Below are 26,009 nucleotides of genomic sequence, written 5' to 3'. Positions count from 1 at the left end.
TATGTTCTATGGAGCCCCACTACTCTAAACTTGATAGTGTAATTAATGTTGTGTTTGTGGAATATGAATTAAGGGCAAAATCCACTTTTTTATCCATCTCAGGGGGGGCGGCCATTTTGTCATTTGCTGTTGACTGGAAATGCCATCACAGTTGTTTCAGAAAACAGATGAGCTGTGATTGGTTGTTACCTGAGCAACAGTGATGTCGTTTTCAGTCGACAGCAAGTGACAAAACAGCCGCGCCTCTGAAATGGATAAAATCAGGTGGATTTTGCTGAACTCACACACAACACAAAAGTAACCAAAACGCGGTGTTTGGACTAGTGGGGGCACATCACTCCATCAGTGTCACAAACAAATGGAGGGCGTGGCCATCTATGACTATGCATTTGTTGTTATATTAATAATATAACCCCGCCCCCATGTTCCTTACATTGAGTGAATTACATCATCCGTTCATGACATGAGTATGGTGCAATATTTTGTGCTGATCCAAATAATGATCGTTTGGCCTTGGGAGAAGTACAGTATTAACTCCAGATTATATTCAATGGTCTGATGGTTTTCAGTCTCCACTGGATCAGAACATGTAGAAGAATAGAATAGAGCAATTACAGGCTTGTACAGCATGCACGAGAGGCATGTCTAGTAGTTTCATGCGGACTCAAACTGTCCTCTGCCTGAAAGTAAAGTGATCCAGTGTCCACATCTGCGCTGGAAAACCACACGACGACAGAAACAATTAACAATAAAATGTTTTTATTCCACATGATTACTCACACACATTCGTTAAATTATTACCATCAATCGAATGCTTCTATAAAGCACATCTTTGCCAAGTGTTCTATATTGATTGAGTGTTCCTCACGGATGCTGCAACTTGGAGCTGAATGTATCAAGAACAAGTGAAGCCCTCGCCGCTGGGTTTCTGACTCCAGAACTCTTGCTCACCATCTCCATGGAAACAGGGAAAGCCCCACACGTTGCCACAGGAACAACAGCCACTGTATATGATATACATTTCTTTTTTTTTTTGGATACAAGCGCACTCCTCTGCAATGCTGCAGTGTTCTGTATGAACATGCATGTGTGTTTACTGTATTCCCCATGGTCCAATTTGTATGGGAAAGCATCTGATTTAGCAAAGCTTGCAACCGTGATCAAGACGAGCTAGTTCACTTGGCCATGTCCTCCGCCACAGCCTTGCCCATCTTGTCCTTTAAATAGGCCAACCTCTGATGATCCGTCTTCAGCTCCAGCCACTCGTAATAAGGAACCTGAAACAGCAACGCACATTTAACACATAAAGAAAGTGGTACACTCATCTCCTGGCTAAAGCTAACAGAAGTTGACTTCAATAATGATGAAAAGTCACAGCAAAGCCCCCTCTGTTCATTTGTCAGCGCATCAGAGTTAATGGTGAGTACATCAATTGTAGTTTTACTGGAAATTTCTTTTTACACTTGTATAAAGGTTAAGATTAGAATTTTGTGCATCTCACTAAGTTAGAATATTGTAGAAAAGTACATTTAATTCACTACTGGTAGTTCAATTGATCTCATTCACTGCCATTGATGAATTCATTTGCCTTTTCACAGTCCATCCATTCAATACCATTAAGATATTTTTATTTTTTTCAATTTCTTTCAAACATTAGGGTAAAAGAGGGTCTGAAAATGTCTGACAGTAAATGAGTTAAATAGTAATCACAGAATACACAAAACTATAACGATGACCTTTGCGTAATGAATCCAAATCGGTTTCACTTTTTGAATTTAACTACAGTATTGAGATGGAGTTTTCCAAGATATATCCATTTACTGAGATGCACCGATACATTGTTTAGATATGGAGCGACCATGAGCATCATAACAAACACTCTTACCTCCACTACAATGAAGCCGGAAAGTTGCAAGTGTCGCTTCATCATGGCAAACCGTCCCAGAAGGTCTTTACTCTTGAAGCCAAAGTTGGGGAATTCCCACGCAACAAAAGCGATCCTAAAACCAAACACAGAGAGCACAATGACTTAAGAAAGTAAAGGCTGAAAAAAAAAGAATGCAAAAAAGATCATGTTTTATGTTATTTTTCCTAACTCACCGTCGTGCCCCTTCAGGTAAAGCCTGATTTCCGCCTCCATTCGGAAGATGAGGAGCTCTCAGCTGGGATAAGTCAATGGGCTTGTTGTCACTATCTACTACCACTTCGACATCTGAAGTGCAGAAAAGCATTACAGTGCACTTGAAAAACTTGACACATTCCATACCGTTCACGCAACATCTTGCTGGTCCCCGGATGAAATCTGCTATGTCCAAATTTGATCAATTTCCTTTTTTTCCCCAAAAATGAATATGATTGGTCAGACCACAGTAGGCATGTTATCATTTCAAATTATTGACCAATGTTGTTAAGTGTTGAAAACTGCTTGCTCTCTTTGACGATGCAATGGTAATGGCTCAACAAACATGCAGTTTTTTTTTTTTTTTTAAGTTTTCCTTTAAGCGACAGTTTTGGAGATAATTGAAAGCAAAGAATTGTTCCAAATTGGTAAAATAAGAATTACGTTTCAGGCAATTAAGGACGAAGCCCTCAATTCTTCAACTTACATCTAAAGCAGTGCTTCTCAATTACTTTATATTATGCCCCCCAATTAACCCCAACTCTGTGCCGCAACTATAAACAGTATCATTTGTCCAAGAAATCGTTATAAGTACACCTCTGCATAACAGTGTATCCTTAATGACAAGAAATAAAACCAAAAAGTGAAAAAACACAGAAACATAGATCAACTTACAGCAAAGAATAAGAATAACATTGTATTTTAACCTGTAACAGAAAAGATATGAAGCGCATCAATTTGCCTGAAATAAAAATGTATATAGAAATAAATGCGGGTGTCACTGCCATCTACTGTAGTGAGTGCGCAGCTACACTTTTTTCTAGAATGAAAAAAAAAAAAAAAAGGAAGCGCATTCCCCTGAGTCACACTGTGGTGTCACACCGCACCACCATTTGAGAAGGACTGATCTACAGGCAAGTCTCAATGACTTTGTACATATACTGCATGTTCATATCATCCCCAAGGCACATGCAAATTACATGTTGAAATAAGCAGCCACCAAGAAAATATGTGCTTGGTGTTCCACACCTTAAATAAGAATGAATGAAAAAGAACAGAATTTAACGATTAAGACAAATGTGACCAGTATTTCAATCAATATAACACACATGCTTTCTCTGTGATAAATATAACCATCCATCTACACGGGGCCGCCTTACCAATAGTCCATCCATACACAGTGTTGACCCCAGTGCGATGCATGTCATTCCTCCTGTCCACCAAAGAGTTCAAAGCCTCTTTCAGGCTGCTCTGCAGTGGGGTTAGGGGGGCGGTACTTGCCAGGACAGGTATAGCCTCCATTCGGGATGGGGGTGATTCAGCATGCTCCAAGTGCAATGTGGCAGCGACATGGAGCAGCTTTAGTCTGTAGTTCTCCCTTCGAACTGGACTGCCATCTGCAGTGAGGGGGGTGGGGGGGAATACAAAGGAAACATTAATTAATTGCGCTTGAAATGTTTGGGAGATGTGATTCTCACCTGCCAGCACAGCAGCATGTTCCTGCTGGAGGAGCGGGCTGAGATAGTGAGGCTTGGCCTGCTGTAGCACGCACAGGGACCATGCAACATCCGTCCGAAGGAAAAGCTCCAGGCCTGAGAGGCAGTTTTCCAGCACAGGATGAACCTGAACACAACACATGCAAACGGCGTTAACACAAGCGCATGCAGGATGTGCTGTAGCAACCTTTTTAATGTTGAGTTGCTAAACGCAGATATAAAGGGCTTTCATTACTTGTTGGCTTACACACATTCAAGTTAATGCCACACTTCATAAGGTTAGCCTTATTGTACCAAATAGTTGCTATAACATCACAATTACCTTTGCGTAGAACTCGTCTCCTTTGCTTGGCTGAAAGTTCAGTCTGGCAAATGTCATGAGCATGTTACACAGCTGCAGATTGCTGTACTTCGCACTGTGCTCCACATAGTGCTGGTGAACATGTTACAAATAGAAAGAAAGTTAACACTCGGAAAGAATGTTATTATGTTCGAACATTAAAGTGGAAATCAACCCGAACATATTTTTTTCAAGAATATATTCCCAGCAGGCCCACTAGTTGAAACACGGCATTCTGATTAATATTGCATTTGTGGAATATGAGTTGAGCAGGCGGCAGCCATTTTGTCATTTCTGTCGACTGAAAATGACATCACAACTACTCAGTGCTCAGGCAATGACCAATCATGGCTAAGCTTCAGAAAACAGGTCAAGTGTGAATGGTTGTTACCTGAGCCATGAGTAGTGACAAAATGGCCGCCCCTAGAGATGGCTAAAAACAAGTGGATTAACTCTTATTCCACAAACGCAATATCTATCATAATGCTTTGTTTCAACTAGTGGGCTTGCAGAGGACATATTCTTGAAAAAAATATGTTTGGGTTGACTTCCCCTTTAAGTATCTGAACAACAATGACTGCAAGAGTCCTGTCTCGTGTGTGAGGTGAAGTTTGGAGGACTGACCTCTGCAAAGGCCTCAAAGAGCGGGATGTGAAGCCATTTTAGGAAGCCCATGGATTTTGCAAACCGCGTGACGTCAGCAGAGGTCAGTACAGAGACTCTAGGCATCAACTCGGACGCCATTCGCTGAAACACTTGGGATTGGTGGAAACCCAGCTTGCCTGGAGAAGCACAATGATGTGTTGGCTATGCGTAAACCACCGTTCCTTCCAAATGGCAAAAAAACAAACAGCTCTTTGCATTTGAGCTCAGATCAACCTTCGGATCAAATGGTGCGAGACCGAACACCGCAAGCTTTATTACCATATGCAAAGGCCATATCGAGGATGAGTTGAGTGGTGAATTCTGCCGACGGTCTCTGGAGGAGATGGTAGGACAGGGCCCTGAGGAGGGGCACGGACCTGCGGCCCAGCGCAGCTAAAGACACGCTCACTTTGCGAATCTCTTCTGCTGAAAAGCCTTCGGCAAGCTCCAAAGCCTGCAAAGGGGACATACAAGAAGAGTTAGCAGGGTATGTATGAGAGTTTTATCATATACTGTCATTGCTGCACAATGTGCAATTTTAGACTTGCCATCCAGGGAGAGCCTAACAGTAATCGCGATATAAAGAGAATAAAAATGACATAGAACATAAATTACTCAATATTGTAACAACGTGGTTATGTTTGACCCTTATGCAATTAATCATTTTGTCATCATTATCAACGTCAACTTTAGAGATGCCATTTCTGCCGTGTTGCGGCACATTAAGTCACCCTTAAGGTAATTACAGCCATCTAGTGGCAACACTTGTTATTTTTTTCTTCAGAATGTGTTTTTTGTTCAGTAATACAAACAAATAATTGAGGTATGGCATTTATTACAATAGAGACCATTATGTAGTTGAGGAAACGTGGTATGTGATCGTGTATTGTTTCATGAATGACTTTATGTGCAGACTTCCTACCATATTCCAAAAGCATGCATGTTGGGTTAAATGAAGATACTAAATTGTTCAGAGGTGTACACATGTGTCTATATATGCACTGTGATTGGCTTGAGAACAGTCCTGTGGTTACTTTACCTCACCTCTTGCCCAAATTCTGTTGGATGAATTTTGTGTAATTGACACTTCAATTTGTTGTTTACACCACATGAAAATACGGTGTATGTAATGTCAGGGTTTACTTTGTGTATCAAAACCACCTACTTTAGTATTGACAATAAAAATGATGACATAACTCATTATCATACCTTGTCCTCTAGTCTGTCCATTAGGACAGGCGACATGTGTTGTCCTTTGGAAATTAGCGCACTGACAGTTTTGGCATCAGAGATTTCAGTCCAGCGCAGTTCCAGCTGTTTTAGTGCTGCAGTCACGATGGCCACATCTTGCGGTGCCTTCCTGCCTGTCCCCCACTCTGCCAGGAAGCCCAGGTGCTTGTAGCTTAATCGGCGGATTCGCCACAGGACCTCCGTTTGGATAGAACCCAACACCGGATCCGTGTTAGGGACGCCAATCACCCAGAGAGCCCGCAAGACGGACACAAGAGTGCTGTTCCACACTACTGATATCTGGAAGGTACATAAATGAGTCATTCATAAACACAGTTTTGACATCTGGGCCCTTCGCCTTCTCACCTGCTGAGTTATAGTATCCATCATGTCCTGCAGCCTTGAGTCCTTGGCAGGCTGTTGGTGAAACCTGCCCTGCGTCTTCTGCATCATCCTCGTCCATGCCAACAGAGTACTAGCTGCTTGATTACCATTTCCTCCATGTTGTTCCCAGGCTTGCAGGATGTCCTCAGGCACCACAGCTTTTTCCACTATCTCATCCAGCTGGGTGCGAGGCGGCATGTTTGAAAACATCTCGTATTTAGCCAACGCCCGCCTCTCACACATTGACCTCTCTGAAGTCCACGGCTGGCATCGATTCCTCTGCAGATGAGCCAGGCCAGCGGCTGATGGAAGCAGGGAGGCAGCCGGGGTTTGAGAGGAGGCTCGGCATAGTAGAAGGACATATCTGCCCAAGAAACGAGTGGCCATGGGGCTCCAGAAGTGAGGCCGCAGTACAAATATGAGAATGTGTTCTCACTTGTCAGCAGCCCCGTGCACCATTCCGCATTTGTCCTAAAATGACATTGAACAATACAGTGAGTCTAAATACACTGGTCAGCAGCATATTTAATCACAGATGGCTTTATGTGTCCCTGATGCTAACTTACAACATATCTTTATTTTTTAGTACATCAGGATATTGAGATTTTTTTCATTTTTTGTTTTTCAGTTTGACCAAAAAAGTTTGCGCAATATGGATTTTACCATGCATTGCAATTTATAGCTAGGACGTTTCAGAAAAAAATTCCACTTGCAGGTCAAGTCAATCACAGTTTCGGATTTTGATTGACTGAGATCTTGACTGAGGGTTTATAAGGTGAACAAAATAAAGACAGCAAAAATATGGAGAAATGTGAGCTAGAGAACATTGATGATGGCGCAAGAGATTTGGCCCATTCATGACCTGATTTAAGATAATTGTGTTGTGTTATCAGCCCCAAGAATGATTTGTTGCAAATGTGTTGTGCCAACCTAAAAACATCATGTGTCTGAATGTGTGAGTTATTTTTTTCAGTTATTTCTAAATATGGTTTGTTGTTGTTGTTAAATTCACATTATTAACAAAGCTGTACTAGTTTTGATGGAATAAAATGATTTTTTTCTTTCAGTACAAGCACTGTTAAAGTTATTAAAAAGGGAAATTTGGTGTGCATACGTTTTTTGCACAAGTTATCAAAACGAGTCCAGCGTATAATTGACAGTTAAAACAGATTTTACTTTTTTACTAATTACACTAAAGTCGTTTTTTTTTTTTTTTACTTAAGTACAATCGGAACCTGTACTTTTAAAAAATATTTATATTTACACAAGTAAATACTTCTTAAGCACAGAAGAGTTCTGCCACATCTGTGTGCCACTCACACAGGTCATGATGATTCCTCGTTATGCCACTAGCCCATGGGTGGACAATTCAAATGATCAGGATCGTTACCCAGCTTCTGCAGAACGTGCTGATTATATTATCATTTGAATCAGGTGTATTGCAGCTGGGAGACAGAAAACATGCAGGATACCGGCGGCCTTCGAGGACTGGAATTGCTCACCCCTGCACAAGCCACTAGCACAAAACGCTGGTTGTGTAACGCAAACACTCCTTATTTTTAGACAACGATTAGTTGTATAATACCTGTGCAGCAAGAGTCCCGTGTCCCCATTTGACAAGTAGTCCTGAGGGACAGGACGTGGAAAAAAGGCAGCGGTGATCGAGCTTTCAAGAAATGTGAAATACTGACCTTGTCAAGGAGCGGAAAGACGTCTCAACCAGCAGTTTCTTCTCCTCTCACGGGTCTCTTTGCAAAAGGCAGCAGACCGGCACGAACCGCAGCACTATTGCTTGTCATAAACAACGCGCAACACGGAGGCAAATGACATTTAATACATAAGTTGGAGGTGGCGCTTCACATGGTGAAGACGCAGTCGCCGGTCGCAGAAAAATTACGTCAGTAATGAATCGCTACGTCACATCCAGGTCACGTTCGATTGTTTTTTAATGAAATATTTTTTAATTAATTCCTTCTCAAATATTTTTAATTAAGTATTTAAGTAAAAAAAATAAGGGAAAATAAATTAAAAAAATTAAAAATAAATGCAAATTTACGACGACTGGTTCGTGGCGTTCTTTTCTTGCCGCAAACAGTTGCTCAGCTCATTGCTGGTTGAAAAACAAGCTGTAAATATTACCGCCACCTATAGGATTGGAGCGTCCGCTTGTTTCAGCAACCGAAACTGCCATTTAATTATTTTGATGAAATTCGTTCGAAAGATTAATTTCTCTAAATAAATGCATAATCATAGTCATTTTACACCAACATAAACAGCCATAAGCAGATGAATAAGCCATCTATAATGAATGTGTATAGGCACACAATTGTTTTATGAACATAGATTAATTATGAAGACGTTTATGAATTGGCACAAAAAAAAAACAAGCATACACATAAAGTAAACCAAAGTAGTAGTTGCAAAAATCTGTCATTTATTCACCCGAAATTCAATTCGTTAATGTATTGGAAACCTTTGAAAATTGGCCTTTTAAGTAGCTAGCAAATAAGGAAACAAAGGAAAAAGTAGCAATGAAAAAAGTTTCACTTCATCACACCAATTCAAAGTTATGTATATTTGATCTTCAAGGAATATTCCAACACATTTTGGGCTAGTTTCTACTGTATCATTCAAAATAAAAAATGGAATAATAAAATTGTAATCAGAAAAAAGGCACAAGACATGTAAGCTGCAGCATCTGTTGCATCAAGTTATTCAGTCTCTCACTCATCCCCTCTATTCTCCAGTCTGTGTCCTACTCTACTTTCCAAATGGCTATTTTGCCATCACGCCGGGCAGATCCGCTCAGGACATAGCGGTCTTCAGCAGAACAGAGCGTCTGGATGCTGTCCGAATGGGCCTGCAGCTCCTTGGCCACTGTCAGAGTCTCCGGGTGTACCACCATCAGCTGGCCTCTCAGCTGACCATCACAATGACCTCCCACACCACTCTCACCACAGCAGCCCACCCAGATCTGAGGTGGAGGATGAAGAACGTCACTGATAATAGTTACAATATTGACATTGTTACAATAAATCAAATGTGACAAAAAAAAAACAAGGCTCACCTGGTCCTTGACTCGGATCATGCAGGTTACCCCAGAGCAGCCTGTCAGGGAGATCTTCTTGAAAGCAGCTTTATGGCCATCAGCGTGCCACACATAGAGCTCACCTGAGTCTGCCAAGCCTGTCCAGAGCTCACCTCGCTGGAACACACACAAAAAAAAGCACTGGCAAGTCAAATTTTAGCTGGCCTAGGGCAATGGTTTCCATCTCTTTTCAAGCCAAGGCACATACTTTAGAACGTAAACATCTAATGGCACTGGTGGCAATGTTTGGTGGTTAAACAGAAATCTAAAAAAATATACGGACTGAACACTGAATTAATGATTATCTCATCTGAATCTCATTCATAATTTACATACTCAGTGTGAAATCTGGGCTTGTTCAGTTGAGCCTCTTTTCTGTTGTATGAAAGGCAACAAGTGGATACACAAGTTAATTGCACCATTCTGCCATCTAGCGGAGGAGCATTTAATTGTTCTGTCTGTCACGACAGTCTGTCACTGGCAGAGATAAATTAACAAGACAGCCCCTCGACTGGCTTCCTGTGCACTTAAAATTCTCACTTTAAAATTTCTTATTCCTTGCTCTCAACATGGAACTCTCATGAGACTTTGCCCTCGTATTAGTGTCTTTTTTATTTTTATTGTTTTTTAAACTTTGCTACTGTTTTATTGTTTTTAATTGTTAGGTTCAGTTTTTTTTAATGTTTTTTTAATGCTATCTTTTTCTGTGCAACACTGTGTCAGATGTGGAGTCCATAAATGTTATGGATTTTTTTGTCATTTTTCTTTACATGCATTTGTCCCTTTTTAAAAACATTTTTTTTTACATGTATTTCCTTGTTGTCAATCATTCGCAGGTCATTCTGATGCCTTGTTTTACTCAGATGTCTGCAGCCAGGTCGACAATGCAAAAAGAGAATCTGTTCTCAGTTGCTGTATCTGGATAAATAAAGGTTAAATTAGAAAACAAATCAGTTTACCTGCACTATTTTTTCAGTAACAGTGACTTTTTATTATTCTCGTTGAGACAGACTGACATGTACGACAAAGATGAGGATGTGTCACCTCTGGGATGACAATAAAGCTGCTGAATCTACTTGTTGGGCCTCGAAGTTGCTCAGGCAGCAGCAGCCTTCTTTGTGGCATCCCGCTCTTTTTTAGCTCCACAATGCTGTCAACGCAGCCTATAAAACAAGCCACAACAAATCATTGGGAAGCTTCATCTATCGTGCGTAAAGGGATTTTGAAGTATGCACCTACAGCACCACAGTGTATCATCGTGGATCTGTATAGAGGAGAGACGCTTGCAGTTGACGTGGAACTGTCGCTTCACCTTCAGGCTGGATGAATCCCACTGCAGTATTGTCCCATCGCAGCTGCATGAGTACATCTCAGAACTGCGGAGAGAGAGCATTAACATGATGACTGAACAAAGGCTGCTCTTGCAAACAAGTGCTTGAGTAATGTCACACCCACACAAAATATTACAAATAACTTTAAATATTGTGAAGTAAGTGTCTGGACGTATGTACCTGCAATGTTTATCTCCTGCATCCAGCGTGAGTCCAGTCACCTCGTGTCTGTGCTCGGTCAGCTGTTTGTTGCAGGACAGGTTGTGCGTGTCGATGATGTAGATGACCGAGTCCTGGGAGCCGATCCACACTTGGTCGTGGACCAATCCCAGCATGCAGTTCTGTTGGGGACAGCTTGGGCTTCAATTCAGTACATCGAAAAGTATTCATTCTCACTTATAATGTTGTTAGATTCTTCATGGCAAACTCCATTGATAACATCAGAGGTTTTTTGGGTTTTTTTTTTTCGATACTGGACAGTATGATTGTACTTACCAGTTGTGACTCGCCAACATGGATGGAATCCTGCAGCATGGACCAGCTCGCAGCATCGAATACAACCACTCGACCTCCGCTGAGGGCCACCCACAGCTTGGGATTCATCTCATTCTTTGAGTCACCACATGTCAACTGACCTGTACAAGAGAAGATGTCCTTTCACTGAATAAAAGTTTAGACACTAATTAAACTATCAATGTGATGCTAGAAGAGTGAAAATGGTACAAAGGAAGGATTAAAGACCATGTACCATAGCAGAAATGGTCACCTATCAAATTCATTCATACTCCTCAAGAAAAGAGACAGCCTATAGGGCTTTTGCTACAAATCCATTATTGGGGCTCGTATAAATAACGTTTTGCTATCATGCAAAAAAAAAATGCTCAAGAGAGCAAGAATGCTCACTGATGCTTCCTGAAATAGTTGTATTAAAACTTAGAAAGACAATAACATTCAGTTTTGATTGGTACTGTTGGAAGGGTCTTCATGAATGCGTCCTCTTCCTTTGAAAAATAGAAGTTGCACATCTTGTGACTTAATAAAAAAAAAAAGGGGGGGTTATGAATTTGTCCTGTTTCCTCCCAAAGTACACTTTAAATGGATGTCGCATATCTTATGACTTAAAAAAAAAAAAGAAAATTAAAGTCAATTAGTGTCAGTAATTCCATCACGAAACACGTGAGGCGTGTGATAATATCTGTGGTCTCAACACATAAAGCTTCATCGCAACACAGAAGCTACACTGTTACTCTGTAAACCCAACTTTGACAGAGGACACCAAAGAGCAACTTTGAGGATACTAAAGAGTAACTTTGAAGTAATGCTGATGACTTTAAGATGTCAAGCCCAGTCATTCTATAGACTTCTATGTAATTAACAATTATGCACTATTAATAAATCCATACATGGGAATAAAAATGGAGTCTGTAAACAGGTACCTGGAGTGTAAAGCAGCACATGGACAGTCTGTGGCTCTGCAAAGTCCAATGACGGGTTAATTTTGTGTTTTAGCGTCTCAGAGGTAGTTTTAGGCACCATCATGGGCACTGTTCAGAGTAAAATGACAACAATTTTGCAATGATAAGAACAAGAACATAATATAATGATGAACATATCAAAGAATCAAATCAATGTAGTTTTCATCCGTGGATCCACTTGTCCATCTATTAAAAGGAAAAAGCTCATGATCTGAAGCATAGCATATCTTATATTAGAATTTTCTAGCAAAACCCTTGCCCTTATGTGTAAGCCTTGCTAATGCTATTCTACATAAAAAGTGCAATTCATCAATTCAAGCAAATACGGAATTGTGATTCTTACGGCATCACAAACTCACTAAAATGAATACGGTAATCTCTTGCCAAAAAATTGAGATTGTATCGTCCGATAACCAAGGACACAATGTACACGAATCTATTACAGCAAGCATGAATCAAAAAGCTATTTTCCAAGAAATAGCATGATCAAAAAACATCTGACATTTTAATCTGACGTTGTCTAAACAGTAGCGTAAACAATAGTTTTATCAATATTCTCAAGTAGCGAGTAATAGTTGAGGAGCAAACCTTCACCTTCATTTTTGACCTTGTCAAAATAGGCCAGCTTTGCGGCAGCACAGATTGACCTTTGGGTCTGCAGACAGCCCACCACAGCATCCATCAGGAGGACATTGGTCAGAGCCTGAGTCATGTACTGAGGGTCCTAAAAAACGACATCTGCTGAATGGTGTTGCATTGCATCATCCCGTCGGGTCTTCAAGCTCAAGTACTGTACTTGTTTTCCTTACCTTATGTTGGTCGGCCATCTTGCGCCCGGCCCACATCTCTTTGACCACAAGATTCCAGAGATCAGTTTCCGTCTTCAGGTTGGCCTCAAATGACTTGAGCCTGCCAGAAGTCCGAATACGCAGAGAAGGAATGCGAACCAGGAGAAAAGGAGCCGAAGCTATCTTCACCTCCTGCGCAGAAGGGTTGCTTAGACAGATTCCGGTCGAGAACATGATTTGGCTGGTTTTCCATCTACAAAGGCACCTGTATGTCTCGGAACATCGTGATTTCCAGAAAGCCCGGCTGACCCTCTGGGAGCAAGAAGAGGCGTTTCTGCGTCATGGCAATTTTACCCACGCCGTGGGAGGTCTTGACACAGGACGACAACTTGTAGACGCACTCGCTGTGGTCCAGGTGGTCGATGACCTCGGAGGGGAGGTTGAAGTCTTGAGCTTCTGCTTCAGTTTCCTTCCAGAAAGTGTAGAAGCCTTTGAAGAGCTCGGGGTCCACTTGCTGCGACTCACCTAAATAATACATTATACAATATACGTACGTGTAAGACCCCCACACTGGCAACAACATGTAGCACTACATAAGCAGTTGACTTTATAAGGGTACAAAACACATCTGGCGATCTCTACACATATATTTTAATCATCATCTCTGGTGTGTATGATGTATTTTATTAATTTTTCGTATGTTTTCATCATGTCCTAAGATGATTCTGAACTTGCCATGCTCCTTTTTCTCTGTCCATGTGTTCTGCTGTTTTCTCAGTCTCCTCAGTGAGTGTTGGTGGGGAGAGCCACACCACACTCATCTGGGTATAAAAAATTACAATGAATTGGAATGAAAACTTAAAAAAAAAAAAAATCTATATTTAGTAAAGAACATTTGATTCTTAGAGTCAACCTCAATTCAAGTCATTACTTTCACACCGTAGCAAACAAACAACATGGCATAATAAAAGCAGGCATAAACCAGTAAAAAGTAAGAATTGTGAAGAATTAACAGAATTTTGTGCCATTGTATTTCGTACAGATGATTTGAATGAATAGCCTCTTCAATCGCATTGTGCAAAATGATGTCAGCTGATTGGCTGTTGGCTAGCATACTGGTACATGAAGTAAACAGGAAAGGAAAGCAATTGACAATAACATGGCATTGTCTTGTAAATCAAGCTCATCAAAACATTGATTTTTACTTAGACGTGATCTTGCTTCTATTATCATTATGTTGAGCAAGTTTCTGGATATGTGTGCTTTTTATTTCATGAAACCCTGTCTGTGGATGGTATGATATACAAAGACATCTCAGATACAGCAGGGGATTATGAGCGTGTAACTGTTCATTTACACACACGTGCGTCAGGTCAATTGTATATAGAAACACATTACGAGTACAATTACAATAGAGCGTCACACATCAGCTCAAAGTCGAAATCGGGGATGGGTAAACCTGCAGCCCGTGAGCCCCGCAGGAGTATTTGAGCTGACCAATCATGCGGATCTAAAAACAATTAAAACCTCAAAGGAGCTGTTATGAAAACGCCTCAAAACCACAAATTATATATAAAGTTCCGGCCTTGGAGGGCTTTATAAAAGCTGCGAAGAGAAACGTTCCATCTAAATGAATTTCATATAAATATCAGAAGAAATTGCTGTTGTTGTTGAGGTCCACTTCTTGTTCTGTGTTTTTACACATTATACATTTACATTATGATGTAATCATCACATGGGACAAATGTGCTCAACTTTAGACTTCAGGTTGCGAGTGAGTAACTAAACGGGCTGTGCATACTGTACATTCCAGCATTTATTTTCTGTAAGCCAGTACAATTTACAGTCTACATATTGTACTTCACGCTCAATGCAAATTAGAATGGAACAGATTATAATACAGTTGCTCGAATCCACTATGACAAAAATTTGCACCATAAGCGTGAATAACATCAATATAAAGACTTGTGTCAAGAGAGTCTAAAGAAGGAAGGCAGGCAGGCTGCAGGATTTATGTAGTTCTTGGCCCTGTGTGCCTCCGACGCAAAATGTGCCTGCTTGAAAAATGCGTAGCAAATGTAATGAATTAAGGTTTGATACGCTCTATGGCAATTGTGTGCCGACATGAACAAGTATCTTAAGTGAGCAAAACAATCAAAGTATTAATATTATAAATATCCACAATTAAACCGTAAAGTTGCCCAAGTTAATACTATTTTATATAAGAGTGTAAAAATAAGTCAGCCTAATAGATAAAGTGATGGCTCAGTAATGCAGTTCTGCTTCCTCCATGGGAATGTTTTCAGGAGATGGGAAAGAATTCCCCTTAGTAAACTTTTTGCCGCCAACCTCCCTTCATCACTTACCATCTGTAAGAGCGTTGAATAAGCGATGTATGGTCGCCACGTCTTTAACGATCCCGCCCTCTTGAATGCAACGCACAAACTCCTCTCGATCCAGATGTTTCCGGGGGAGCTCAAATTTCTTGACATCGTCGTCGAGCTGCACCGACGGCTTCTTGTTTTCGGTCTTCACCTGACGATCAATTTAGGACAATAATGTAATTCTCTGGCTGTTGACTTCATAAAGGTGTGAGGAGACTGACCTTGAGGATAAGTCTTTTGAGTTCAGGCCATCTGTTGGCTTGCTGCTGTTCTTCCTGCATGAGCGAGTCCACCAGCCATGCGACCACTTGTGTGGGGAAGATGGCTGTGTCCGTCTTGTAGAGCGTCTGGAAGTCACCCAGAGCATTGAGGCGACGCAAACACAGCAGATTGGTGAAACCCCGCAAGTAGTAGTACCTTAGGAATGAGAAACCACTTTTAGGCGATGTAAAAATCCATCCACTCGACAAAAACGTTGATGCACAATCTAATGCAAGAGTTGTATTAACAAAGATTATGTTTGTTTTTGAAGGACTGGTAGAAATGGCCAAAATGACAACATAATAGACACTTGAAACGTAAGGGTAGACTTTAGGGCATGTATTCTTCGGACTTTTCTGACTTTTCACGTTGCTATGTGAAAATGGCTTCAGGGCGGATTCCTTAAAACATTCCAATGGCTGCTGTTGAGCAAATTTTTGGCTCACTCCCAAACCCCTACCAGAGGAATGTTTGATGGGGGGAAGCTCTCAAAAAGACAATTTGGCCTGAGCATTACCATGATGAAGAATCAAAGCAATTTTAAGATACAAAGCTTGTCACTCAGCAGAACGCAAACTTCAAGGCAAAAATGATTCTAAAATGGACCAATCATACAACTTGATAGATCCCCAACAGATGTCATTCAATAGTGTGCGCTGTCTGTTACACATTGTTTAAATTTGTTAGCAATTCAACAAAATCTCTAGGACAAATTTGTTTTGAAGGTCCCTAGAAATATTTCTCAAATGTTAGCTTCAAAACAAAATCGCAGATTTTGGGCATCGGTTCTTGAGACCTTTCTGTGGGTCTAGTCATGCTAGGAATTTCACGTTCCTACAAACAAGCCACCATATAGTTTTTTGCAGTGATAATTTCCCTGAAATGTGAACATTATTACTACCGCAAAGCTGAAAATGACAGTTAATGTTTTGGTCGTTCGTTGATTTGATAGAAATCATCCAACTTTGCCGCCATGTTCTTCCCGCAAGCTACGACAAAGTCTTACATTCTTCCTAACTCAGTGTTAACCACGTGTCTAGTACTGTATACATTTTTCAAATTTGTTAACAAACAGAAAGTGAAATTAAACAAACATATCCAAGACAAATTTACTCGACATGCCTACTAATTCTCATATTTTTATGTGAAACTGGCTTCCAGGGCTGCATTTTTAAAACATTCCAAGGAGCGCCACCGAGCCAATCATGGAAGGTCGTCACTAACTAATTAAATTAGCTTGATCTCCAAGTGGTACAGCCAAACAACAAATAATCCAATTTTGATAAGAACCCGAATGAAGGGGTAGACAAAAATACATTTTCATTTCCCGCTGTTATAGTCCACTTGCATTAGGCCCATGTGGATAATTCCTGTGCAGTAAACATACCTGGCTAGTAGAGTAGAGTTGTCGTTTTGAACGGAGTCGATCGCCTTGCCAAGAAGCAGGATCAGTTCACTGTAATAACTTTGGGCAGCGTGGAAGGACAGACAGTCTGGGAATTCTGGGAGCTTGAATATCTCCACAGTGTTAAGAGGCATCCTTGGTGCTAGGATAAAAGCAAGATTGTGGAAAATGAAAAAAAAAATGTTGTTGTTTGTAACCAGTCAGTTCAACCGCATGAGCAATTCTATTCAAATGTTCCTCTCCACTCTCACCAGGTTCGCACAATATGATTTTGGTTGGTAGTGAAATTATTGGAAAGCTCATGGTTAGGTCTTGATCGCCCAGGTTGGGAAGGCTCATTCCTTGTCTAGTAATCATCTTGTTCTCAGGGTTGGAGCTCTTTCTCCGGGCTTGAATCTCCTGCATGGTAGGTCTGCGTTGGCTTTGCACTGATACCTTCATCCTGTTGCAAACAGGATCATAAAACAGATATTTATTTGTTCTAATAACCCACAAACTGTATACATAGCAAGGCTTGAATTGAGTAGTCAACTAGTCGGTTCAAGCTTGAAGTCGATTCATTGGCAAAAACGTGCTTTGACATTAATAACACGGAAACCTGGCTGAAATCAACAGCTGCTTGTTGACGATCTTCCAAATCGTCCCATACAATTGTATTATTTTAAATAAAGACTCAAATTCTGTAGAATAAGGTACATTTGTTTATGATGCGATATGATAAAAATCTTGTGAAGATGTGACATGACACGATACATTACGGTACAATAAGATAAGACACGAGACTTTAAAAAAAGCTTACTTTCGCATCTCTGATCGAGTGCTGAGTTCCAAGCGAGCAAAGTTGTCCATCTTCCTGTTGAGACGGTCCCTAAGGAAAGAATGGAAGATGTGTGTCTCCAACACCTGCAACAAAGCCAGATTCGGCAATCAACACAAGAATGTACCCAAGCAAGAATAACCATTCCAAATAAATGTGGATTTTTTTGTTTTATTGTTAACCCCAAAGGTACAGTACATGAACTCAGGTTCAGGTTACTTTATTGGTCTCAAGCAGGGAGACATTTGTCACAGAGCAGGAATAAATCCACATCACATGAATGACACACAAAGGAAACAACATATTAACACAAACTAGATGAATTCAAGACAGTGGCGGATTAGATTAGGTCATAATTATAGTTTCAGTTACATGTTACAGTTACATTTGACATCAATCGCAAACTGCTATTCATTGTACAGCGGTACAAAGATTCCCCATCTTGACCTTCTCCATTGATTTAAAAATGGCCGTTGGCCGGTAATCGTTGTCCTCCTGAATACAAAGCTTTTTGGGTATTGGCTCTACAATAGATTTTTTTCTGGACTCATAGCGTACAAGTGTCTATGGAAAGATGGAATGATTTCTGCCAAGCCGAAGACAGTTTCTCTGTAAAAGACTTCAAAATACAAGAAGGCAGTCCGTTTAGGCCTGTTGGATTTTTAGTGTGAAGAGCTCTAAAAACTTTAGTGCCTCTTTCTAGATCCTCACCATCAAAAGGTCACCATCTGCAATATTAGGTACACTGTCTTGGATTAATGCGATTGCGCTGGTGTTCCTAATTTAGGGTTCAGTGATATGCCGTATATGTTGAGAGGATTGCGTGACGCATAAAAGGATAACAATAAAAAGTATTTACATTCTTGTAGAAATGTTGCTCTGCTGGTTCTCTGCTTTTCAGGAACTCTTCACTGTTGAATACTCGGTGTTCGTAGTTCAAGTGGCTGCTAACATGCCTGCACATGTATGGAAATATAATAATGTGGCAATATAAGTAAAGGTTGGGAGAACAGCAAATAGCTCTTTCTCATATTAGTTGCCATTAGATTGTGAGGCTAAGATAATGTTGTATTCAAAGAGTGTACTGGGCATTTATGAAATCATCACCGCTTAAAACAACTCAGTGACAACCTGAATATGTTGACAATGAGTTCAGTGGTGATCCTCTGGATGTCACGGTTTAGATTACGCTGCCACGCTCGTCTCTTGGCACGCTGATCCTCGATGTCAGTGCAGCTCGCACGCTTGCATTGGTCCAAGTCAAAGTGGATCTGCAGAGATTGACACCTACACAAAAACATACTGATTATTAACCACAATGTATTATTACAAGCTAGCAGCATTCATCAGTTTGCTGTTTATTTACCTTTGTGTGAAGCAATCTGCTGCAAACGTTGGGATCTCTGGTAGGTCAACAGTCTCCGAACAAGAAGTGGACACACTTCCATTATCAATATTGATGAGGATCAGATCATCTGTTTCCTGTATGGACAGAAACAACACAATATTTGGAAAAAAACAAAACAACAACAATTTGCAGTTTAATGGGCCACACTGTCCTAGTGCTCACCACAGCAACTTCTTCGAAATGGCAGAGATGGCAGCCCATGAGGAAGGCGGTCGGTGCCATGAGGAAGTCCAGCATGCCTCTGGCCAGCACGGGAACGTAAGGATGCTGCCATGATAGAGGCTGCAAAAACAATACAATGATAAAACACCAGCAGCCAATTTATTTTGTGGGAGATGCATTTAATGGTGGAACTCAGTTGTCTCCAAGTCCGGTCCTTGTGAGCCCCTATCCAACCTGTTTTGTATATGTTTACCCTGTTCCAACACTGGGTAACATACAAAACAGGGGCTCACGAGGACCTGACTTGGAGACCCCTGGTGTAATTTTATTATGTCAGAAGGGGCATTTTTCCCCTAGATAAAATGTTTAATGCTGCTATTGTTTTCTAATTGGATTCATTCACTCTAAAAACACTTGGGTTAAAAATAACACCATTTTGGGTCAAAAATAGACCGATTCACTACTTGGGTCAATTTGACCCAACTTCCTTTTTTTCAAAAACAACCTCAAAAATGGGTAGTTTTGTACAAAACAACCACAAAAATTGGGCTGTTTTGTACAAAACAACGCAAGAACATGAGTCAAATTGACCCGGTTTGTGGATCGGTCCATTTTTTTATCCAAAATTGTATTATTTTTAACCCAACTGCTTTTAGAATGAGAAGGTCAATCTGTATCTGCATAACACAATGTACATATGTATTAACACTATCAAATATGTATTACTACTTGGAACTAATGAATGAAAAACCTAACGTGTTATTATAGTAGTTTATATAGTTTTACATAGTTTGGATGTAATGTTATCCGTTTAAAGATATGATAACATCAAATCACTACCATCAATTTAAAAATGAATTAGACAAATAGGTACCGGTAGGCCATGATTTTTTTTTTTGTTCACTACTTCAACCTTTTCCCCATTAAGATGCCCACATGAGAAAAAGTAATTCATAAAAAGGATTCAATTGGACAGGTATGCCACCGGTGATGAGCGTACCTGCAGAAAAAGCAACAAACTTTCTGCCACCAGTGTCAGTCGGGCCCAGTTGGCCGAAAATAGCACTACCCTTTGCTCCTGGAGGAGGCAAGATAACACCTGCACAGAGAAGAGAATGTGACATCTCCAACCCTAGCATGCCTCCAGCCAGGACAGCATCAAGGAGGTCGGGATATACCTGCAGGAGAGAATGCGGACGGAAGCAGACGAAAGGCAGATGAAGGTCTAAATCCACAGCAGGAGAATCTATGTCTTTTCTGGATGGCAATTCGATCGTCAGGGGATGCAATGTAAACATCTGGTTGGGAGGGGTGGCCAAACACAGGATATTATGAGGTGCATCGCAGTCAAGTTAAACAATAAGAGTCTGTTTGACTGTAACAGATACCAAATGGAGTTGTCCAGGAGGAGGGATGGGGACCAACGCCAATTTGGCCGCAAAGTCCTTCACCTTCTCCTCCACGTCCGAAAAATGACAAGCTCTGAGCTCTATTAGAAGACTGACAGGGAAACAGGAAGAAGACTTGATAAAACTATAAGGACACCTGGTGGCAGGGTTAAAGTCGTTTTGCATTTTTCACTATAGTTTTTCATTTTGATTTTGGTTTTTCAGATTCAGTTAGTTTTAATGACTTTTTAGAGTTGTTAGTTTTCATTAGTTTTATTTTTTTCAAAAATGTTTCATATTAGTTTAGTTTTTATTTGGTTTAGTATTAGTTGGACATTTCCATAGGAATGTAATATATATTGAGTGCAAAATGAAAAAAAGGTATTGTGCAATACATTGCAATGTGTCCTTTCTTTTGTACTTATAAACTGTATTGTATTATGGATTATCTTTTTTCCTTATCTTGTACTTTATTAGAAAAAAAGACTGAAAGTGGATCAACCCACCGGGCTCTATTTTTTTAGATAGCGCACATGCACACGTGTAAAAAAAAAAAAATGGTGTGTCTTAATTTTTTTGCAGGTGCAAGCCTCGTTTAGCATGTTTGGGAATTTGGTAAACCGCTATGAGCCATGGTTGGCGTTCCGGCGGACCGAAGGTGTTTTCTTCTTCTCACAATTTGGTGGCTGAAAGTAGATTCAATCTTAGACCAGCTCAAAGCTCTAAGTTGTGCTGCAGGTAAGGACATGCGATTTTGGTGGATTCGATCGGGGTGGAGGCAGACTAATTCTGAGCTCTGCGGACGTGTGTGGTGGATGTCATGCATGCATGGAGCCATTGGCCGGGAAACAAGATGGCTGTGTTCAGTCCCACAATGGGCCAAACGCCCATTTCTAACAGTGCGCGACCTACGAAAATAACAAAGTAAAGAAACCTCCACCCATGCGCACAGTTAGACTGCGCTTTGGGCTAGACTTGAGCTGGACACAAAAATAGGGTGTCTGCCAAGGGCTCCAAAAAGTTACAATTGTTGTTATAGGCTGTAGCCATGAATACAAGTAATAAATATTATTCTGCGGACTAGCGCAATGATATAATGACACACTGTGCATTTGGCAAATGACACATCGCGAAATGGCAACATTAGAGTAAAAGGGAGAAATTGTAGAATGTTGTTTGATGGTCCTGGACTGGAAAAGCAGTTCACAGTTCACATTCCTTGCAATGCAGATATAAAGCAAATCATGCAACTCAAGATTAGTTGATGTGATACAAAGAAAGGCAAAATCTTCAAGTATTACTCAGTTTATACTGTACAGTCATGCATTTGGGTGATGGAAATAAAAGCTATGAGAAGGATTTGTAACTTCACGCTATTTTTACTATTATTCAGAACAAAATTGGATATCAATCCTCCTTCATTCTCACTCACCATGACAGACAGTCTTTGAGAGCAGTGAAGTATGGATACTTGGATATCACACAGAAACTGTAGCCACAGAACAGTTTAGAGGCAACTTCGCTCTGACAGGACGACATCCACTCCTGTAACACACAGCAAACGTAATGCAACTTGACTTCATCTCAAGTCACGTGTGTGTGGGGTTCTTTTTAGCGCTGCCAACCTGGATGGGGCGAGAACACTGCATGACTACTCCATGGGACTTGTTGCCAAAGACATCAGTGAAAACCAGGAAGTGGAACTGTTCCTCTGACTTTACATTGGTCACTTGGAGCCCGCCTGGGGAAAAAAAGGCAAATAATTCATATCATTACATTAGTTCAGCAGAGGAGCTCAGTAACGTGACTTTGACATGATACACAGAATAACAGCTTTTGAAAAAAATATATTTTTAGCTCTTAGCTTAAGTGAAAGCCAAGCCCTCATTGCATTTTCAACCTTTTTTTTCCATACATTTCTGTTTACTGCACCAGTTCGGGTTAACCAAGCAGTTGAAACAGCCACAAGGTAATTATCTTATCTTTGCCGTGTGTTTCATGTTCAATACCGGGAAAGCAGAGTTGAGGCAAAGCAGTAAGGTCGATGTCTTTGGGAACCGTGACGTCATCACTGCCTTTTCTCCCATTTGCTGCATCTTCACCTTCACTGTTGTGACGAGCTACAGCAATTGGACACAAGAATGAAAAATTACAATAAATCTCATTGAAATTTGTGAGTCATGCACCATACATGGCACAAAAGAATTTGAGATATTTGACTTTTGGGTAAAGCAAATTTAGTTCCTTGTTGTGGAACAGCAAGTTGTGTAAAAAGTACTGAAATTTTGAACAGTTGTGTGTGTGTGAACAGATGTACATTCAAAATTTGGGAGAAGGTCAAATTATGTTCGCCTGTAAAGGTTATAATGCATTTTAGGTTCATGCTGAAATTTCAACCCAATATTCCTAACTTTTTGTGAGCAGTGTGTAGTATATCGCTGGCGTCCAGCCGAAACCTCCTATGTCACAATTTGGTCATTTTAATACTTTTTCACAGATCTATGCTATTGGTCAGTCCACATGTGTGGGTATTGTTTTTACACATTTTTGATCAATCTAAAGTGTCTAAAATGACTTACGCTCTTTGACGATGTAATGGTTGAAAAAACATGCCATTTTGGAAGTCTCCTGAAAAGTGATTATATTGGCAGTACAAGGATTCGACGCCAGCGATATGCATTTTTAGATTTGACATGAAAAATGAACACACACCTTGGTTGGGTGTGGTGGATGCAGAAGATTTCTTCCTCTTCTTCCTCAGCAAGGAGCGATGCTTCCTCCCGTGTGACCTCACCGCTTCACTCTCAGCTTGCGGCCTGCTGACAAAAGGAGGCGCCAGGACATGCAGTACCTCCGGCTCCAAAATGATGTGTGGCAGACTTCTGTGAAAGTCCACAGCCTTCAAGCAAAGTGTCATAAGCATCTTCATCAGTCCGTCCAATCGTTAATTTATGTTTTAGATGTGGAAGGTACCTGGCAGACCTCCTGTAGTTTCTCACTGGACGCTCCCACCACCACACAAGCCTCCAGAAGAGGAGAAGGAAGATGTTCCGACATTGCGGACACGGATTGAGATCCTGAACAAAGTCTTCACATCTGCTGCAACACAAGCACTGAGCAACAAGAGGGGAAGAAAAGGAGTGGGAGGGGGATGACAAGCAAATTCGACACAAATAAGTTATTGTATTAACTAGTGATGAAACACATTCAAAGTAGTTATATTTAGTAGAGTCAGATTAATGACGTTCTTGCTTTTTCAACCACTTTTACCAAATATAGCATTTTTCCACTTAAGGATGGAAGATTTTTTTATGTTCATATTTTAAATTGTATACTGATCACCTGCATTTACAGGTGCTCACAATTATTTGAAAAAATGAATCATAATTTGTAACCCTTTGATAACAAATACTCCAGATTCTGAGCTAGACCTTTCCTGTATCCAGTCACATTCAGTTGCTTCTTTTTTTGTGGGTCTTACTGTCTTCAGAATGTGAAAAACTTGCTCTAATGGCTTTAAATGCTTCAGAAAGTCCCAAGTTGCTTTTCGTGGGAGACAACTAAATTGGCTGTACACAGAAGCCCCCTATGGAGAAGGCGTATCATTTTAATAAAGTTGCTATCAAGTGTGATGAATGTAAATATAACCGGCTGAAACAAAGTGCTAAGTTTTACATTTGTGTCTTTTCTACACATTTACAGTACTTTTAACTTTTTACGCCAAATATCATATGAAAAAAAAGTCAAGGCACTTCAATTGTTCATTGTTGCATATCAAATTAGGGGACACGAAGAGGGGACAGGAAACAGCAATTTTTTTTTAACAGATTATAGCTATGACTGTACTGTCAAGTCAAACTGACTATATGAACAAATAAGAAAATGTTTTTTTGGAAGGGGGAAATACAAACTCCCATTTAAAAGTCAAATACAACTGAACTGTACTAAGCAAATGTGAAGTACTGGATTAAAACAATATTTTAATGTATTTTAGTTTTTCATAGGAAGTATTTTGACGTAAATTTCGACTTATACGACTTACACAAAAATTCGGGTTACGTCACCACTGTGGCGGAACTCGTTCGTAAATCGAGGACTTCCTGTAATAATCAAGAATACTGTGTTTTGACTAGAGGAGCTGCATAGAACATACAATTGTAAAGATAATTTTCGATTTGACTTCCCCTTTAAAAGGCAAAATCAAAAAAACTGTCATTGATTGACCTAATATATAACCGCCACTGCGTTCTGTCCTGCATCTTTAATCGACGACGTGGTGCTACAATCGGCATCGAGAACGTAATCTTCACGTCGTAGGCAGAAGCCACACTAGCAGACACGCCGCCGTGTGTGGTGATCAGTGAAATAAAAACAACATGAGGCACGTATCATTGCGTCTGTGGAACCGCAAGGTACACAACACTGTTCTGTTTTTCCTTACTCAGCCGAGCGTCAGGAGTGCGGCATCTGCGTGTGACGTGGTACAGGTTAAGTCTGTTCTTGACGTCATTTAGCTGACTCGGACCGACTGGGACCACGTGGGTCGATTAAATATACAGACAGGAAATAGGCGATGCCCAGCTCTGAATCAGGTTGACATTATCTCTATATTAACTGTTCTTATACAACATTAAGCGCATGACTGTGGTAATTGCACCACACAGCACAGCTGGACTTGTGTAATGTTCTCTTTGTTGAACACATTTCGATGCATAATCCATTTATGAGCTTGGTATGCAATGATGTGTGTGTGTATGGGTCTAATATGCGTGTATGTGTGTGTGTGTGTACTAACCAGAGCTGGGTACTTGACCCTTTTTTGCCGGACAGGCCCGACCCTCCACCCTTGACCTGGGTACTCTTCCAGCCGCGACCCCCCGACCCTTATTCATAAAAATTATCACCCCCCGCCCCAAAACAAAAGCATGCCAGCAAACCACAATACACAGCAGGTTTGCTACGGTATATTTCCGTAAGAAGGGAAAACGCCAGATGAAGTGCACGAACTCCACCTTGATGTGCCAGCGTCATCCTTGAATATGCTCACAGACACAAGTTTTGAACAAGTCGGCGGGCGTCGCTTCAAAAAGAGAGCGACAACAATGGATATCGTGCCTGCTACAACCATAAAGGGACCGAGATGACTAGAGACCTGTTGCCAACAGCACAATGTGTCGGTCACGTGAATCAATGCGGCAGTTGTCGCTCGTGCCGACGCGGGAGTAGAAAGAAGCCTAAAAAGAAGCATTTCACTGAGTAGGCTGAGATTAAATTTGGCCGCCTCGCAA

At 40.7% G+C, this 26,009-nt stretch overlaps 2 protein-coding genes across 5 annotated transcripts; both read right to left on the bottom strand.

Moving 5' to 3' along the window:
- Positions 1–742: 742 nt before the first annotated feature.
- Positions 743–8,122, bottom strand: tbrg4 (transforming growth factor beta regulator 4). 2 transcript variants are annotated; one of them, XM_086039272.1, is made up of 12 exons: positions 7,906–8,122; positions 7,535–7,611; positions 6,197–6,685; positions 5,810–6,130; positions 4,880–5,054; positions 4,580–4,737; positions 3,938–4,048; positions 3,598–3,742; positions 3,280–3,516; positions 2,101–2,212; positions 1,886–2,000; positions 743–1,277 (listed from the first exon to the last, which is right to left on the bottom strand). In XM_086039272.1, the coding sequence occupies exons 3-12, from the start codon at positions 6,599–6,601 to the stop codon at positions 1,176–1,178; spliced, it is 1,881 nt and encodes a 626-aa protein (XP_085895398.1). In that variant the 5' UTR covers positions 6,602–6,685; positions 7,535–7,611; positions 7,906–8,122; the 3' UTR covers positions 743–1,175. The 2 variants fall into 2 exon arrangements, with proteins under 2 accessions (XP_085895398.1, XP_085895397.1); XM_086039271.1 differs by lacking the exon at positions 7,535–7,611.
- A 582-nt stretch (positions 8,123–8,704) lies between these two features.
- LOC147143696 (DENN domain-containing protein 3-like) lies at positions 8,705–25,308 on the bottom strand. 3 transcript variants are annotated; one of them, XM_086038013.1, is made up of 28 exons: positions 25,163–25,308; positions 23,695–23,834; positions 23,434–23,620; positions 22,731–22,841; positions 22,347–22,462; positions 22,154–22,266; positions 20,722–20,833; positions 20,512–20,631; positions 20,334–20,432; positions 19,334–19,453; positions 19,130–19,245; positions 18,895–19,050; positions 18,623–18,719; positions 17,746–17,849; positions 17,198–17,388; positions 16,929–17,088; positions 15,502–15,697; positions 15,263–15,431; positions 13,162–13,421; positions 12,918–13,088; positions 12,703–12,832; positions 12,070–12,177; positions 11,129–11,268; positions 10,814–10,974; positions 10,542–10,678; positions 10,347–10,465; positions 9,282–9,419; positions 8,705–9,188 (listed from the first exon to the last, which is right to left on the bottom strand). In XM_086038013.1, exons 2-28 carry the CDS (start codon positions 23,776–23,778, stop codon positions 8,970–8,972), a joined length of 3,834 nt encoding a protein of 1,277 aa, XP_085894139.1. In that variant the 5' UTR covers positions 23,779–23,834; positions 25,163–25,308; the 3' UTR covers positions 8,705–8,969. The 3 variants fall into 3 exon arrangements, with proteins under 3 accessions (XP_085894139.1, XP_085894140.1, XP_085894141.1); XM_086038014.1 differs by having other exon boundaries at positions 23,695–25,308; XM_086038015.1 differs by lacking the exons at positions 23,695–23,834; positions 25,163–25,308 and having other exon boundaries at positions 23,301–23,457.
- Positions 25,309–26,009: the final 701 nt, after the last annotated feature.

Source organism: Filicampus tigris, chromosome 8 (genome assembly GCF_054856515.1).
Source record: "Filicampus tigris isolate MCC_2025a chromosome 8, RoL_Ftig_1.0, whole genome shotgun sequence".
Lineage (NCBI taxonomy): Eukaryota > Metazoa > Chordata > Actinopteri > Syngnathiformes > Syngnathidae > Filicampus > Filicampus tigris.
This window is presented reverse-complemented; position numbering and strand designations above follow the sequence as displayed.